At 42.6% G+C, this 15566-nt stretch overlaps 1 protein-coding gene across 1 annotated transcript in view; it reads left to right on the top strand.

Moving 5' to 3' along the window:
• The window catches only part of LOC127654106 (BMP/retinoic acid-inducible neural-specific protein 3-like), a 93823-nt gene that overhangs the window by 25133 nt on the left and 53124 nt on the right, over positions 1 to 15566 (top strand). Inside the window, exons 3-4 of the mRNA XM_052141101.1 lie at positions 12333 to 12520; positions 13071 to 13255. Of these exons, the coding sequence (XP_051997061.1) occupies positions 12333 to 12520; positions 13071 to 13255 (373 nt within the window). The remainder of the gene's footprint in view (positions 1 to 12332; positions 12521 to 13070; positions 13256 to 15566) is intronic.

Here is a 15566-nt window from a genome sequence, read left to right as displayed (position 1 = left end):
TAAGACTTGGGACATTTGCCCTAGTGGCCACTAGAGGTCACTAGAAGGAATAAGATGTTTAGTTTGAAGTTTGGTTTTTATTGTGTCTCTGTGTTCCCTGTGATTAATCCCAGCTGTGTCTTGTTACCCTTGTTAAGTCTTGTGTATATAATGCCCTGATTGACCCATTCCACACAAGCTCCATGTCAAATTTGATCTTTATTTGGTTTGCTTATTTTCTGCAGGCATAACTGTATTTCACACAGATGCTGAATGAGAACAAAACCAATGCTCAAATATTCACTGAAACAAAAAAGTGCTTCCATTTTACTCAAAGTAGCCTCGATAGTTTAAACTGGACCACAGATGGTGCGTCAAATTGAAGAAACTATGACAGAAATGCCTATTGCGGGGTAAATTTGAACATTCGGTGAAAACATTTAATCACAGGCTCCTGGCAGAAGACAATGGGATTCATTTATAAATGAAAATGCTGCCATGAAACCATTTAGAGGATGAAATCATCATAATTATGCAAAATATAATATCAAATGTATGTACTGGGTGAGTATAAAATGTTTGGAGAGTGAACCACACAAAAATTCAGCGGGCTTACAGATGTTTATTTCACATTTGGCCTGCCTAACTTATGTTAACCTGTTGATACACACCCACTTTTTGAGCACAAACCACGAAAATGACCTACCTGAACTGTCGTATTTACTGGACTCTTTGGAGTATGGACACAGTTGTAGTATCTTTTTTAAAGATGACACTTTGTGCTTTATTTCCCAAGTTTCAAAATTAATGTGTATGTTTTAAATTTACATTTATGTTGTTATTTTTTTAAAGTTAGAGAAGCTGAAGTTTATAGTAATGGAAATATTTTGTGCTGAACATGTTTTTATAATCTAAAAAAACAATACAACCCAGAATGTTACAATGTTCTCAAAGCCACAAGTCTAAAGAAGTTATGTTTCAAATTTGAAGATGATCTAACAAAAAATTTCTTTGTAAAATTGCTGGAAGCATACAGAGTAAAATTAAGGCTCCGCCTTTAAAGACGACACAAAATCTGACTGCACTGCTTGGATTTTATGAATAAAACTATGCCGCATTTTTAAAAATAGACTTTGGAGACAGGCTAATTTTGTTTATAAGAAGATAATATACAGTTCCCTTATCAAAAGCTGCACTTAATGCTGCGCTTGATTCAGCACTTTGGGAACATCTTTTAGGAGTGACCAGCTGTGAATATGTGTGCAACAATCAATGAAATTGACTAGAATTTATAGCCTCTGTTGGTGACGGCATCAGAATACGCCAGTTCTAGGGCTATAAATAGATGCGCCCCAGGTGCATCGTCAGGTCTTTTGTCTTCAGACCACTCTGTGATGTCTTGTGCTTCTCAAGACTTTCAAATTCTATATTTTCATCTGATAGGAGTTAGATTCGTTATGCAGTGTGCAGAAATCTTTTTCTCCTCTTTTGTTCTATCATCTATCACTTAAGTGTGAAATACAAAGAAAATGAGCGAAAAACATTTGTGTTTCCCTGTCTATGTGGTATGGCTGAATCAGACACACACCAGTTTTGTTTTGTTTGTTTGAGGGAAGAGCACGCTGCTCTTGCGTTGGAGCGAGGCGGGTGTGAGCATTTTGAGCTTCTCACAGTTAAAATGCTGAGCACCTGCCTTGCTTATTTCCAAGAGCTGTTTCATCATGGGGCTCACGTATGGATCTGGCTGAGGAGCGAGAGATGGGTCTGTCCCTATCACTCTCTCCAGATCTAGCTGGTCCCTCGCGTGATCTTGAAGCGCGCCCCGATGCCTCTTCAGTTCATGAGAGGGACGATGACTCTCTTGGGACCATGGATCCTGAGTTGCATATCTCTGAGCATTCCTCGCGTAATAATAAAGCGGTTGAGGAATTGCTCGAGGTAGTTATTTGTGCGGTGGCCAGACTACAATTAGACTGGCTGCATGAACAAGAGGCCCCCAAACAATCAAAATTAGAGGATAGATTTCTGTCTGGTGGCCGGGGAGAGGGAACTCAAAGTCAGTCTCTCCCCTTATTTTACGACCTCTATGACGAGTTGACTCGTTCATGGAAGACACCTTATACTTCCTGTGTCTTTGTGCCCAACGTCGACATATTCGACTATAGTGGGTGCTAAGGCTCAGGGGTATATGACGATGCCACGGGTAGAAGAGATGCGTGCAGGGGTATCTCTCACCTGGTACGGAATCATCATTAAAAGGACCAACTCTCCCCACAAAGCCGTGTAGGACCACCTCAACGCTTGTGGGAAAGGCTAATCAAGCTGCAGGTCAGGCTGGTGCCGCTCAACACACCATGGAGGTGTTACAACGGCAGTTAAACAGACTGGCACGACAGATTCACCTTTGGGCCCAGGGTAAGCGCCTGTCACTTGGAGCAGTGTATATCCCTGGATGCCTGAATATGGGAGCTGACTTTTTGTCCAGACATAAAATACAGATGGGAGAATGGAAACTCCACCCCGAGGTAGTAAAATAAATATATATATGATTTTACGAAGCAGAAGTAGACCTCTTCACCTCCTAACAGACAGCGCAATGTCCCCTCTACTTCTCTCTGAGTCATCCAGCCCACCTGGGTCTGGACGCAATAGCACATACATTGCCCAAAATGTGCCTGTATGCATTCCCTCCGGTTTCTCTGCTCCCGGGAGTTCTAGCAAGAGTTTGCCACCAAGGGTCTTGCCTCCTACTGATGGAGTATGGTTCTCGGAGATAATAGCTCTCCTCGATGGTCTGCCTTGGGCGATACTGGTAAGGAGGGACCTTCTGTCTCAAGCACAGGGGACAATATTTCATCCCCGCCCTGAGTTGTGGAACATTCATGTTTGGCCCCTGAAGGGTACCAACTATGGTACACTGGGTTTTCCCTTGAAGTTATTGAGACCATTCTGAGTGCTATGGCTCCTTCTACTAGAAGAACTTATGCCAATAAATGGGGTTTCTTTGAAGGGTGTTGTACTGCACGTAATGCAGATCCATTTAACTGCCAGATTGCTTCAGTTTTGCTTTTTCTGCAGGAAAAATTATCAGCAGGCACATGCCCCGCCCCTCTCAGGGTTTATGTGGCCGGTCTATCGGCTTGCCACACCTTGATCGATGGAGTGCCACTAAGGAAACTTCCTTTGCTTACTCGCTTTGGTCATGGAGCTACGCGACTGAGGCCTCCTGTTAGGACCAGGATCCCTTCATGGTACTTAGCTATAGTCCTTGAGGGTCTGGTTGAGACCCCCTTTGAGTCGGTGTCTGACAAGCTCCTGACTCTAAAGATGGTTTTTCTTATGGCTATTACATCTTTTAAAAGAATTGGGGATTTGCAGACTCTGTCCTTCTTCCCATCCTGCTTAGACTTTGCCACAGGAATGCCGAAAGCAATAATGCATCTTCATCCTGACTACATTCCTAAGGTTCCTTTTTTGACTGTACATCTGGTCACTCTTGAAGCCTTCTGTCCTCTGCTGTTTAGAACTCTGGATCAGGAGAAATTTCACAGGCTCTGTCCAGTCTGTGCTCTTCAGGCCTAAGTCCACCGCACTAGACAGTGGCATAAGTCAGGGCAACTATTCAGCTGCCATGGGTGCCGTAACAAGGGGCGGCCGCCACAAAACAGACAATATCACATTGGGTGAGGAATGCTATTGCACTGGCCTATGAGGTGCGCGGTCAAGCTTCGCCAGCAGGCATCAGGGCTAATTTTACAAGAGGGGTCGCTTCTTCTAAAGCTTTGGCTGGGGGTGTCCCCCTACAGCATGTTTGTAATGCTGCAGGCTGGTCCTCTCCGCACACATACATAAGATTTTATAGTTTGGATGTTGATGTCACTCCAGGCTCTTATGTCCTTGAGTCAACATCACAGGCTCATGTCTGAGACCTCTCGTGCTCTTGTGAGCACACACAACACAACCTCAACCAGACACCCACAGTGTGGCGGCGTGGGTATTCTCGTTCCCAAAGCGCTGAATCAAGCACAGCATTGAGTGCAGCTTTTATGGGAATGTCTCTCGTTACTTAGCTGTAACCCTTGTTCCCTGAAAAAGCGGAACGAGATACTGCGCTTCATTGCCGCACTGAGGATGTTCCAGGACTGCTCTTCAGACAAATACCTGATGATGCACCTGTGGCGCATCCATTTATAGCCCTGGAACTGGCGCATTCTGATGATGTCACCAACAGAGGCTATAAATTCTAGTCAATTTCATTGACGTGTTGCACACATATTCACAGCTGGTCACTCCTAAAAGACGTTCCCAAAGTGCTGAATCAAGCGCAGCATCTCATTCTGCTTTTTCAGATAACAAGGGTTACAGCAAAGTAACCTGAGACAATTTACAACAAGAATGCTGCTCAGATTGCATAGTTTGTTGAAGAGCGATGATGAAAGGTAATTCTTTCAGGCGAGATCTCATGTAAACAATGGAGAACAATTGACAAAAAGTGCTATTGGATGTTTTTCAATGAACACTTGTGATGGACAGTTGACCCAAGTGATTCATCTGGTGATTGTTTCTTCATAACAAAATGTGGCATGGGGGCGTGGCCGTGTGTCGGTCTGCGGGAGAGAGAGAGAGAGAGAGAGAGAGAGAGAGCGGTAAGGCTTTTCATCTGGTTTATAATTAACCCTAAAACCTGTGTCTTGTTATAATGATGTGGAGGGATACATAAAAGGAATGACAAGTGTCCAGACAGATAGTGAGAGAGAAACCTAGAGATTGGACATTGCCAATAAGCACTGTTTATGCTTATGTGTTCCTGTGTTCCGATTGCTATTGTGAAATAGAGATCGGATATCAATGTTGAACCCTTAGACCTTTTAAAAGATGTAGAATTTGTTAACATTCATTACATTTATAGATGGTAAATTATATATTAAATGTAAGCAGAGTTACGTCACCACCGCATGCGGTGGAACTGCGTGTCAACAGGTTAAAGGTACAGAATGAGACCTGCAGTTAGCTCAAACAAGGTACTCAATACTTACTGCTCATTTTATGAAACTCAGGATGACATTCTTTCTCTTCTTTTGGGACCGACTTTCGTTTTCGGACTTCGGCACTGCTCACACTCTCCACCCAGCACCGGTCTCCACCAACCGTGTGCGCTATTACCAACGTACAAATGTTTTCTCAGGCGCATACGTTGTCTTTTTTTTAAGCATTCTATGATTTGCTCGGCCAAAATAAAATTTTCAGTTCAACTTGACATATTTACTGAACACATTTAAATGTTTACGGTGAATATATATTTATCATTTTAATGGACAATTTTAAGCTGCTATCACCACAATACATATTGCTGTTTTGGGGCAATTATTTTCATGTCTTTTTATTGAGCCAACATTTATTTATCTGTTTTTTAAGTTTTTACAGTGAAACTGAACACATTAGTAGCCTAAACATCCTCCTCAAAACTCATATGTTAAGTTATTTACCCCTGGTTGGTAAGACATAGGGCTCTATTTTTATAGAGTGCACAATGTGTAGAGCTGCACACTATGACCATGTGCAATGTCTTATCCAATTTTCTTGAGAGCGCTAATTCAAAGTGCAATTTTCGTGCCAGTGCAAAGTGGGATTTAAAAAAAGCAAAAACGTATCCTGTATTTGCAGTTTGGAATATTTAAATATAGTGGAACATCAAATTATCTATAGGTCATGTTTTTATTATTATTATTATTATGTTTATGTTTAAAATTGTATTTATAATCAAATTTATATAGGTATTTATATAGGTGTGTTATTTTTTTTTAAGTCACTGCAAAATGGGTGGAAGAAGTTGGAGAGGGTAAAATGTTTGGATTTGATATCATTTTTTTTTTTACCACTTCATTATTTTAATTATATATCTTAATTTAGGTTGAAGTGTAATTTGAATTTTGAAATATTTTTGGTTTAATTTTTTCATGTTTTAATAAATTAATTTTTAAAAATAAAAAATGACCAGTAGAAGTGAAGTTGTAGCCAGTACAGTCACTGTTAATACAATTATGAAAACGATTAATTATACTTACATTCTCTATCATTTAATGGCGCCTACATCCAAATTCTGAGGAGAATCATATTTTCTATGTGTATAAAAGGAGCATGTCACTGTCATATTAATATGACAGTGGATGCAGTTCTTCATGGATGCATAATATGCATCCATTCATCATGGTTGCAGTTAACCTGTTAACCTGCACCAGTGCGCAGTCGCACCGAAGAGTCCCCCCAGTTTAATGTTTATGAATAGATTTAACGTGAAAGAACATCATTAATCTTGGCAAACTATATATCATTTTAAAGGTGTAAGCCTCAAGCATCGATGATAGAGCTCTGTTTTTCGATGAAAAGCTTATAACGAATGTATTTCTTGCATTTATGTAAGCAATACAGATCAAACAAACGTAATCAAAAACGGAGCACTTACCAGTAGTGTCGTAATAACGAGCCACACACGCATCCACTGCTAAAAGTTCCAGATTGGATGGAAAGGTGAGGGTCCACTGAATAACATCCCATAGAGCATTTTTAGTCCAAAGAAACAATAACGTTGTAACATTGATGGTTATTCCTTTGTTTACATCGAGTTTCTTCAGGGTGAAGTATCATACTTGTCGGTTATGCAATAAAATTATGCATAATAACAGACTCCGGTAGCCGAACGTTATATGGGTGTGTTGCTTAGAGTGTAATGTACAAATTAAGACCGCACACACACACACAAATACAAAGATAGGCAATATATAGGTCGAAATATCCAAACACTGCGGTCAGTTTTGTTGACGTCATGATATGCTGATCCTATTGTTTTGTCTTTACAACGAAAGCCAATGAAAGAATTGAAATGATATGACTGATAGAAAATGTAGCCAAGCAGTGCACGATTCCAACGATATCCGGGAAGTTTAAATTCCTCGTGAACAAGATGTTTTTTATTTATTTGAATCAGCCACTCTAACCTACGAATTAGGCTGTGACCACACCCCGTCATTTGACAACAAAGCGAGCCATAGTAAAAAGACGGTTCCCCAGTCAACATCTGTTTTCGCGTCTTACTTACTGGACGGATTATCTCATCAAATGGATCGTCAAAAGAAGTTTTTTCTGCTGAAGATGTTTTATTTGAGATCACTCGAAGCAGCGATGACGAAATTGAGGAGTGAATACAGCGACGACGGTGATATACTTGAGGACGGAAAAGATGGTCCAATTTTACATCGGTGAGTTGCTATGTAACATGCACACATTATACGTGTGTGTGTGTGTGTGAGAGAGAGAGAGAGAGAGTGTGTGTGTGTGTGTGTGTGTGTGTGTGTGTTTGTTTTCCCATTTGATTTATATGGTAAATGCATTGTGGTCTGAAAAGACCAAATATAAAACAAATGGCTTGTCTGATGGCTGGCCATCAGTGTGATTGTTTGTTGGTTCTATGTCTGACCATCCATATGAATGCTGTCTGTATCACTGGCCATCACCAGCCATTGAATGTTGAATGGGCAACTATCGGTATGAATAGTGTATATGACTAAAATAGCTTGCAGTACCCTTCATAACATTTGATCATTAGGTTGCTTTTTGAGGTATCCAAGGAGGCTTCTTGGTACCTGGACATAGTCTTGGAAAAAATATTGCAGAAATCTCATTTTTCATAATATCTTCCTCAAATGTGAAATATAAACTGATGAGACTTGTGGCTTTCAATCAATTGCCTAACTGGATTCATCCAGGTTTGTTTTCATTGATTTTTCCATAAAATAATGAAATGTTACTTGCAGTACAAATTATCTTCAAGACACTTTAAATTCTATACATTTTTGTCTGTGTAAGTTTTTTCAACTTTTACATTTGGGTAACAAAACTCCAAAGTGACTTCTTTTTAAATATGTCTAAATTGTGCATGTAGAGCAAATTGTTCAGTAACTACAATTATTTTAGTTTGGGGATGTCATTTCTGGGGATGTGCCTCAGGCAGGGGAGGTAGAAAGGGAACCGACATAGTCTTGGAAAAAAGCTTGCAGGAACCCCATTTTTCATTATATCTTCCTCAAATTTGAAATATAAACTGATGAGACTTGTGGCTTTCAATCCTTTACGTAATTGGATTCCTCCAGGTCTATTTTTATATATTTGTACATGAAATAATAAAACATTTTTTGAAGTTCACATTATTTATGAGGCACTTCAACTTTTATAACTTTTTATTTGTTTGAGCATTATCAACTCTGATTTGTTGTTAGTAGAGTGCCAAGTGTCTTCTTTCCAAAGAGACCTTAATTGTGCCTGTGGTACACTGTTCTCAGGAGCTATATTTATTTTAATTCAGGTATGTCATTTTCAGCTGTGAGCCCCTGAGTGGGGGTGCAGGTTAACAGGTTAATGCACAATAGAACACAATTTTGAATTCATCTAATTCATTGCAGACAGATCATTTACACTACTGACTTCTTATAAATGTGCCTTTTGTTTAAATCGTTGGTGCTTGAGAGAATTGACCGTATAACAGGGGGAATGGACTACAAAATGAGCCTATTCTTTTTTAACTAAAATCATTTAACGCTATGAAATGCGTCGGGGAAGGCAATCTTTCCCGTTCCTATTCTTTCAGGGGGAAAAGACACCACATGGGTTGTCAAGCCACACGTGGGAGTGGCGTGGTGGTATGTCCTACCTGATGAGGGAGGTGCTCTACAAACACCGCGCCCGGGAAACCACTACATTCGACACACTGGATCACTTTGATGAAGGGCGCTAGGTGCAAGCGGAACACCCGGTCAGCTGTTCTGTATTACCGAGTTCTACTGGCTAGGACCTGACAAAACACGGGACGAGACCGACTCAACCCTGAGATTGTAGAATCTCGCAAAGGTATTGGGTGTTGCCCAGCCCGCTGTTCTGTAGATGTCTGCTAGGGAGGTGCCGTTGGCCAGTGCCCACGAGGATGCCACACTTCTCGTCGAGTGTGCTCAAACCCGCAAGGGGGCGGGCACAAACTGGGTCTGGTAGGCCAGGGAGATAGCATCAACGACCCAGTGAACTAAACTCTGTTTGGAGACGGCGTTCCCATTCCACTGTCCGCCGAAGCAGACAAAGAGCTGCTCAGAACATCTAAAGCTCTGCGTGCAGTCCAAAAAGATACGCAAAGCACGTACCGGACACAGCAACAAAAAGGCTTGGTTTGCATCCTCCCGGGGCAAAGCTTGCAGGTTCACAACCTGATCCCTGAAGGGGTTCGTAGGAAACTTGGGCACGTAGCCCGGTCGCGGTCTTAGGATGACGTGAGTATCTGTCGGATCAAACTCCAGGCAAGTGTCGCTGAAAGAGAACGCTTGCAGGTCCCCAACCCTCTTGATGGAAGCTAGTGCTATCAGGAGGGCCGTCTTCAAGGAGAGGGCCTTGAGCTCAACTGAGTCAAGCAGCTCAAAGGGGGCCTCTGAAGGCCCGAGAGGACCACTAAGAGATCCCAGGCTTGGCCAGGGAGGATTCAGCCTCCGGGTGCCACTAAGGAACCTGATAATCAAGTCGTGCTTACTCAAGGACTTGCCGTCCACCGTCTAGGTGGGCTGCAATAGCAGCTACATACACCTTCAAGGTGGAGAGGGACAGCCACCCCTCCAACCTCTCTTTCAGAAATGAAAGCACTGACCGAACTGCGCATCTCTGCAGGTCTTCAGGACCAATTTGCAAATCTGGTAGGAGCTCTGGCTTGGTTGATCGTGTCTACGACTACAGGTGGTAGGTCACTCAGATCTTCCATGTCCCATCCAGGAGCCAGACGTGGAGGTTCCAGAGTCTGGGCGCGGATGCCAGAGGGTGCCCCGTTCCTGGCAAAGAAGGTCCTTCCTCAGGGGAATTTGCCAGGGAGGTGCTGTCGTGATGAGCGTTTGGTCCGTGAACCAGGTCCGAGTGGGCCAGTAAGGAGCCACTAAGGTGACTTATTCCTCATCCTCCCTGATCTTGCACTGCACCAGTACAAGAATTCTCACTGGAGGAAATGCGGTCTTGTGCAGCCCTGGGGCCAGCTGTGTGCCAGTGCGGGCAGTGGGAATTGTTTTAGGAGGCAAATAGATCTACCTGTGCCATGCCGAACCAGCCCCAAATCAGCTGGACCACCTGGGGGTGGAGCCTCCACTCTCTGCTGGCGTGTTGAGGTTGCCCGGGATATGAGTGGCGTGCAGTGACTTGAGTCTGACTGGTCTGCTGAGCTGCTGACTCCAAAGGAGGAGATGGCGGGCGAGTTGTGACAGATGATGAGAGCGCACCCCACTTTGGCTATGTATGTATGCATACAGACCATGACATGTCTGGACACCTGCTGTAGGGGGACTCCAGTGAAAATGTGTGTACCGCAGCCTGAAGGGGATACGGCAAATAAAATACAGAAAATGAAGATTTTACTCCCGGCCCTCAACCGGGGGACGGAGTGGTCCTGATACCAGCACCGGAGCGAACATCTGACTGCCCAGGTCTTCCATCTAACGAGCGCTTAGGAGCTTTCCGGGTCCTAGAGGGGGTCCTGGAGACAAGGGGCGTACGCCGCCTGCGGGGAGCTCGACACAGGGGCTGAGAGCTGGGACTGGGTTCAGGTGGAGCTGGCTGTTGTTTGGACGCAGGGGGACACCCTCAGTGGGCAGACGGGACGCAGGCTGCGTTGGGGCGGTGCCGTGGCATGATGTGTGTGAGAGCCTCTGTCTGCCTCTTTACTGCTGAAAACTGCTGGGCAAAGTCATCAACGGTGTCGCCGAAGAGGCCAAGCTGTGAGACTGGGGCGTTGAGAAAGAGGGCCTTGTCAACATAGCGCATCTCAACCATGTTTAGCCAAAGGTGGCATTCCTGGACTACGAGGTTGGCCATCGCCTGCCTGAGTGCCACGCTGTGACCTTCGTGGCTCTGAGATCGAGGTCGGTGGCAGCGCACAGTTCCTGCAGCACATCGGGGTCTGGACTACCCAGGTGCAGTTATTTAAAGTGCATTGGCTTGATGGACTTGCAGGAGAGCCAGGCCTTGGAGGGGAGTACTGGGTGATCCTGCAAGATGGCGGTGTTCTCGGGGCACAGGTGGATCGCAAGCGCTCTGTCCACCTGGGGGACCTCAGTGTAACCATGGGCTGCCCCCCGTCAAGGGTAGTGAGAGCGGACGAGTGAGGAGGTCGGTTCAGGGCAGTGAAATGTGCCCTCCACGACCTTGTCAGCTCATCATGAACTTCTAGAAAAAAGGTACTGTGGGGGTTGCTGGGAGCGGCGCCCTGACCCGAGGTACCAACCATCAAGCCGTGAAGCCTGTGGGGGGACTGAGGGTTCCAGTGCAAGCATGTCAGCCATCTGCGCGTCGGCCTCAGTCTGGGCGGGCTGACCCGAAGGTGGCAGCCCAGTCGAGTCCTCTGTGTCAGACGCCTGAACGTTCTCTGATGCACCGCCGACATCATCATCCAACTCCGGGGGCTCAAGGGACAACGCGGTCTGGCCGTGAAGCAACCACCTGCGGCACCATCTCGCTTTCCATTGTAACATAAATGTAATGTTTTTAATTAAATTAACGGCATGTTAACATTGGCAGCCCTAATATACTTTTTAATATGCAGCCCTTATACTACGTTATACACACTGGTGAATGTGACCATCCATCATTTTTATTACTTCATCAATTTAAGTTCAGAATGTTAAAGGTTAAATAAGGAAAATGTCATTGTATTGTGCTTAGCAGCTGTTAGTGTAAATGGAAGACAGAAAAGAGATACTGGCAGCTTGATTTTCTCAAACGAAATTACAGCTGTTCTCATGTAACAGATGCCACTTTCATTGTATCCATGAAAGAAGCTTCCCATTGCTCCTTATTACTCCCAGTCAACCGTTTTTCAATGCAAAATTCACTCAAAATAACCTCAGATTGCACCATTATGCACTGGACTTTGACAGCAGGCCAGATATATTCATAGAACTGAAGTTGAAAATGTGTGGAAAAAAATAAAGGGGTTTAATAATAAAATTAAAATAATAAAATTATTTTAGTGGCAGACAAAGGGGTCATGCAGCATCGCATTTTCTCCTACGCAGGTCTTAACTGAATATGCGCCTTCACACACTCAAGTTAATAGAAGGATTCACAGACCTCTCTTTAAACTGAGATTTTTCTTTGTTTTGTTTGGGGAATACAGAACACCAATTTAAGAGGCTCTAACTTTACAGCATCTAGCACTGGACCAGGCTTTGATACAAACTCTCCCAGCAGTTAAGGATTCACCCTCCTGTGCACATTGTGGCTGAGATAAAGGACATTTGAAAAATAGAGTGTATGTATGTGTTTTTGTTGTGACCTTGCAGAGAGTTTGGGCGCTGGAAAGTGAATAATTTGGCTCTGGAGAGAGAGGACAATGGCGTGGCTCTACCGCTCGATCCAGAGTTCATGCAGACCATTAGACATCTGGGCCACCGACCCACCCTCAGTGCCATTACCGAGAACATCATCAGAAAATATGGCACACACTTTCTGCTTACAGCTACACTTGGAGGTACTTGAGGACAACTGCCTGTTTATTTCTAAGAATATAATTTACATAGTAGAATATTTAGGATGAGCTTCCATTTTAAATTGTATAACTGGTGTACAAAATATGAAAATTTTTATTTATACATACACATATCTATAAATACATATATAAGTAAACATATATGTAATTATAATTTAATTGCGGGTTTCTTAAATTGTCTGATTTTTGATAAGCTATTTTTTGATAGTCATGACTCATAACTTCTTCAGAACATCTTGCTGTGCATGCCACGCTCAGTGTGTATTACTGATCTGTTAAGCATGATGTAAAGTTTGTTAATTAAATTTGTATCACTGTAATGGTTAATTATTAAGTAATAGAATATGAAAAAAGTATTCTTTGCTTGATTAATTTTCCCTATTCTATTCACACAATTTATTCTGTATTCCAGAATTCTACTAAATAAACAAACCACTTGCTTTCCCTGTCTTAACATAATCACACAAAGCTTTGTGTATTTCCAGAGCATTCCTCCCCCTCACCCTGTTATGTTGCATTGGCCTGATTACAGGTGAAGAAGCTTTGACTATATTTGTGAACAAAAGGAGGCTAAGCCGGACGGCAGACCTGACTAACTCAAATGGCACGGCTGTGACTCTGGAGGCCCTCCACCAGCTGGCTGCCTCCTACTTCATAGACAGAGAGAGCACTTTGCGAAAACTGCACCTTCTCCAGATCGCTTCCACTGCCCTCAAGGTAACCCTGTGGCCTAGATGAGCATAGACCTGGGGACCAGACCCCGCATTTGATTGCTTATTTATGGAAAGGAGCTTGAGTAGAACTTGGCTGTTTCTATTGTTTTGCAGTTGCATCTTTTGGAGATAAAGAGAAGCTGAGTTAAATGTATAGTATGAAGTAACAGCAGTATTTTTCCCTTCGGATTTGTTCATGAATGTTTGATAGTGTGATTATGAGGTATTAATGATGAATAACAAGTTTGAATAGTGTGTATGTGCCCAGAGAAACATACAGTATATCATATACTGTGGGGAGCATAGTCTGAGACCACTTATTTCTAGAATTTAATACCAGACCTCTACATAGCGATTAAATCACTTGGATAAGCGACCAAATTTTGATCTATGTGAATAAATTATGCATTTTATTAGCCACTGGCGAGTAAGTATTCCGATTTTTCTAGCCAGAGCTTGAGTTGTGTAGCGATGAAGAATAATGTGAGTGCCGCATTTCTTTTACTGATTAAGAAGCGGTGATTAGGTAATTGTATGCGATAAAAAATGTGTATGAAATTCTAAACAGTGACAACAGCTTGTTAGGGGTTCAAGCCCAAAGAGCTGAAACCCTGTTGTATTTGTCAGAATTTTTATGTTATTAGGGTCCAAACACTGAAGGTGCTGGAACTGTATTTGTTCCGATTTTCTTCTTCTTCTTATTATTATTAGGGGGCCAAACAGCAAAGCTGCTGGAACCCTATTGTAATTTTACTGATTTTCTTCTTTTTCTTATTATTCTTTTTTTCTGCCCTAAATGTGTCTGGGTGTCAGAGACCGTAAGTCGTGGAGACACTAAACTTGGCAGGATGATCCCAAATCACCCCCCCTCCCCCCACACACTACTCAGGTGCACAAACACACACCAATCTGACCCTAGGTGGTGCTATATTAAACACTTTAACATTTTGACTCATCTCTGCAACCATAAGGGCTAGAATCTAAATATTTTTTTCCTCTGACTCCTTGAGTCAAGCCCTACAAAATGTCAATCTCTGATTTCATTTCTGTCTATAATTGTTTTTAATAAAAATAAAAAATAAACTTTTTCGAACTTCTCCTAGGTCGTTAGTCCGATCAGCATGCAATTTGTTATACATAATCTACCTATAATGACTAATTAGCTAGCATCTTGTGAGCGCAATTTTCAAACTTAAAAACATTTTTAAATGTACCAGTGAACACTTTGAGGTAACATGACAAGTTTTATTAATTTTTGATGCTAGGGGTGCTGTGACTTAAGAAACTCTTATTTTTGCTACTGTGCTCAAAGCAGGTGAAATGTCATACCAAAATAGCTGTCCACAACATTCACAGGATATTTTCTGTAAAATTTGATCATTCACCAAATTTGGCATACTAATGTAGGGGATAATTCTGAGGACACACACAAAAATTGCCAGTGATTGGCCACTAGGTGGCGCTATAATTGAACAAACATGAAAATGGCTCTTTCTGTTTCACCGTTGCCTGATTGACTTGAAATGTTTTGTGCAACCTCTTTGTCCAGCACCCCATCAAAACATACACAATATTTGCATATCTAAAAAAATATGGCTGCCAATAACCAATTAATAATCATGTGGTTTTAGACAAGATTAGCAATTGCCGATCAAAACTTTGTGGGCTTATTCAACTCTGGGTCACAGACATCTGTATGAAATTTGAAAAAAAAAAATCGGCCTCCGGGAGGTGCTATCGCATTTTACGAGCACAAAATTGGCCATATATCTTGCTGTGTTTAACAAATACTTAAATAATTAATATAGTTATATAGGTCTCCTCACCCTGAACAACTTTGCCTCAAGAACTACTGCTGTCAATTCAATTTCAGTCCTTTTGCACTCTATTTCATTGGCCGTTGTTTGTTGCTGATCTCTCACTTGTCAGCATGAGTGTGCACACCTGACATCTTGTCAGACAAATTTCAAGTAGTGCCTGACCTATTTATCGGTCGTCCAATATTAGCCTTTCACAGATATATCAGTATCAGCGTATATATTTACTGATATGCGCAGAGATGAAAACTTTTTTCAGAACATATAATGCAGAAAACAATGCTTTAGAATTGGTGTCATAACGTAGTTTGTCCAGCAGAGTGCGCTCCATCTCCACTGTTTACAGAGCTGAGCTGACGGTGGTTCTGCAGACCATGCAAAGTTAAGCGGTGCAGTGTTAAGCGGTGCGGACTTAAGCGGTGTCTTCACAGTAAGTTGCTAACTAGTTTGTTAGCCACATAGCCAAGTTTGCCCTGAACTTGTATAGCAGAATACGGT

This window comes from Xyrauchen texanus, chromosome 13, assembly GCF_025860055.1.
Source record: "Xyrauchen texanus isolate HMW12.3.18 chromosome 13, RBS_HiC_50CHRs, whole genome shotgun sequence".
In the NCBI taxonomy this organism is placed as follows: Eukaryota; Metazoa; Chordata; class Actinopteri; order Cypriniformes; family Catostomidae; genus Xyrauchen; species Xyrauchen texanus.
Note: the sequence above shows the minus strand (reverse complement) of the source record. Positions and strands in the feature narration are given on the sequence as shown.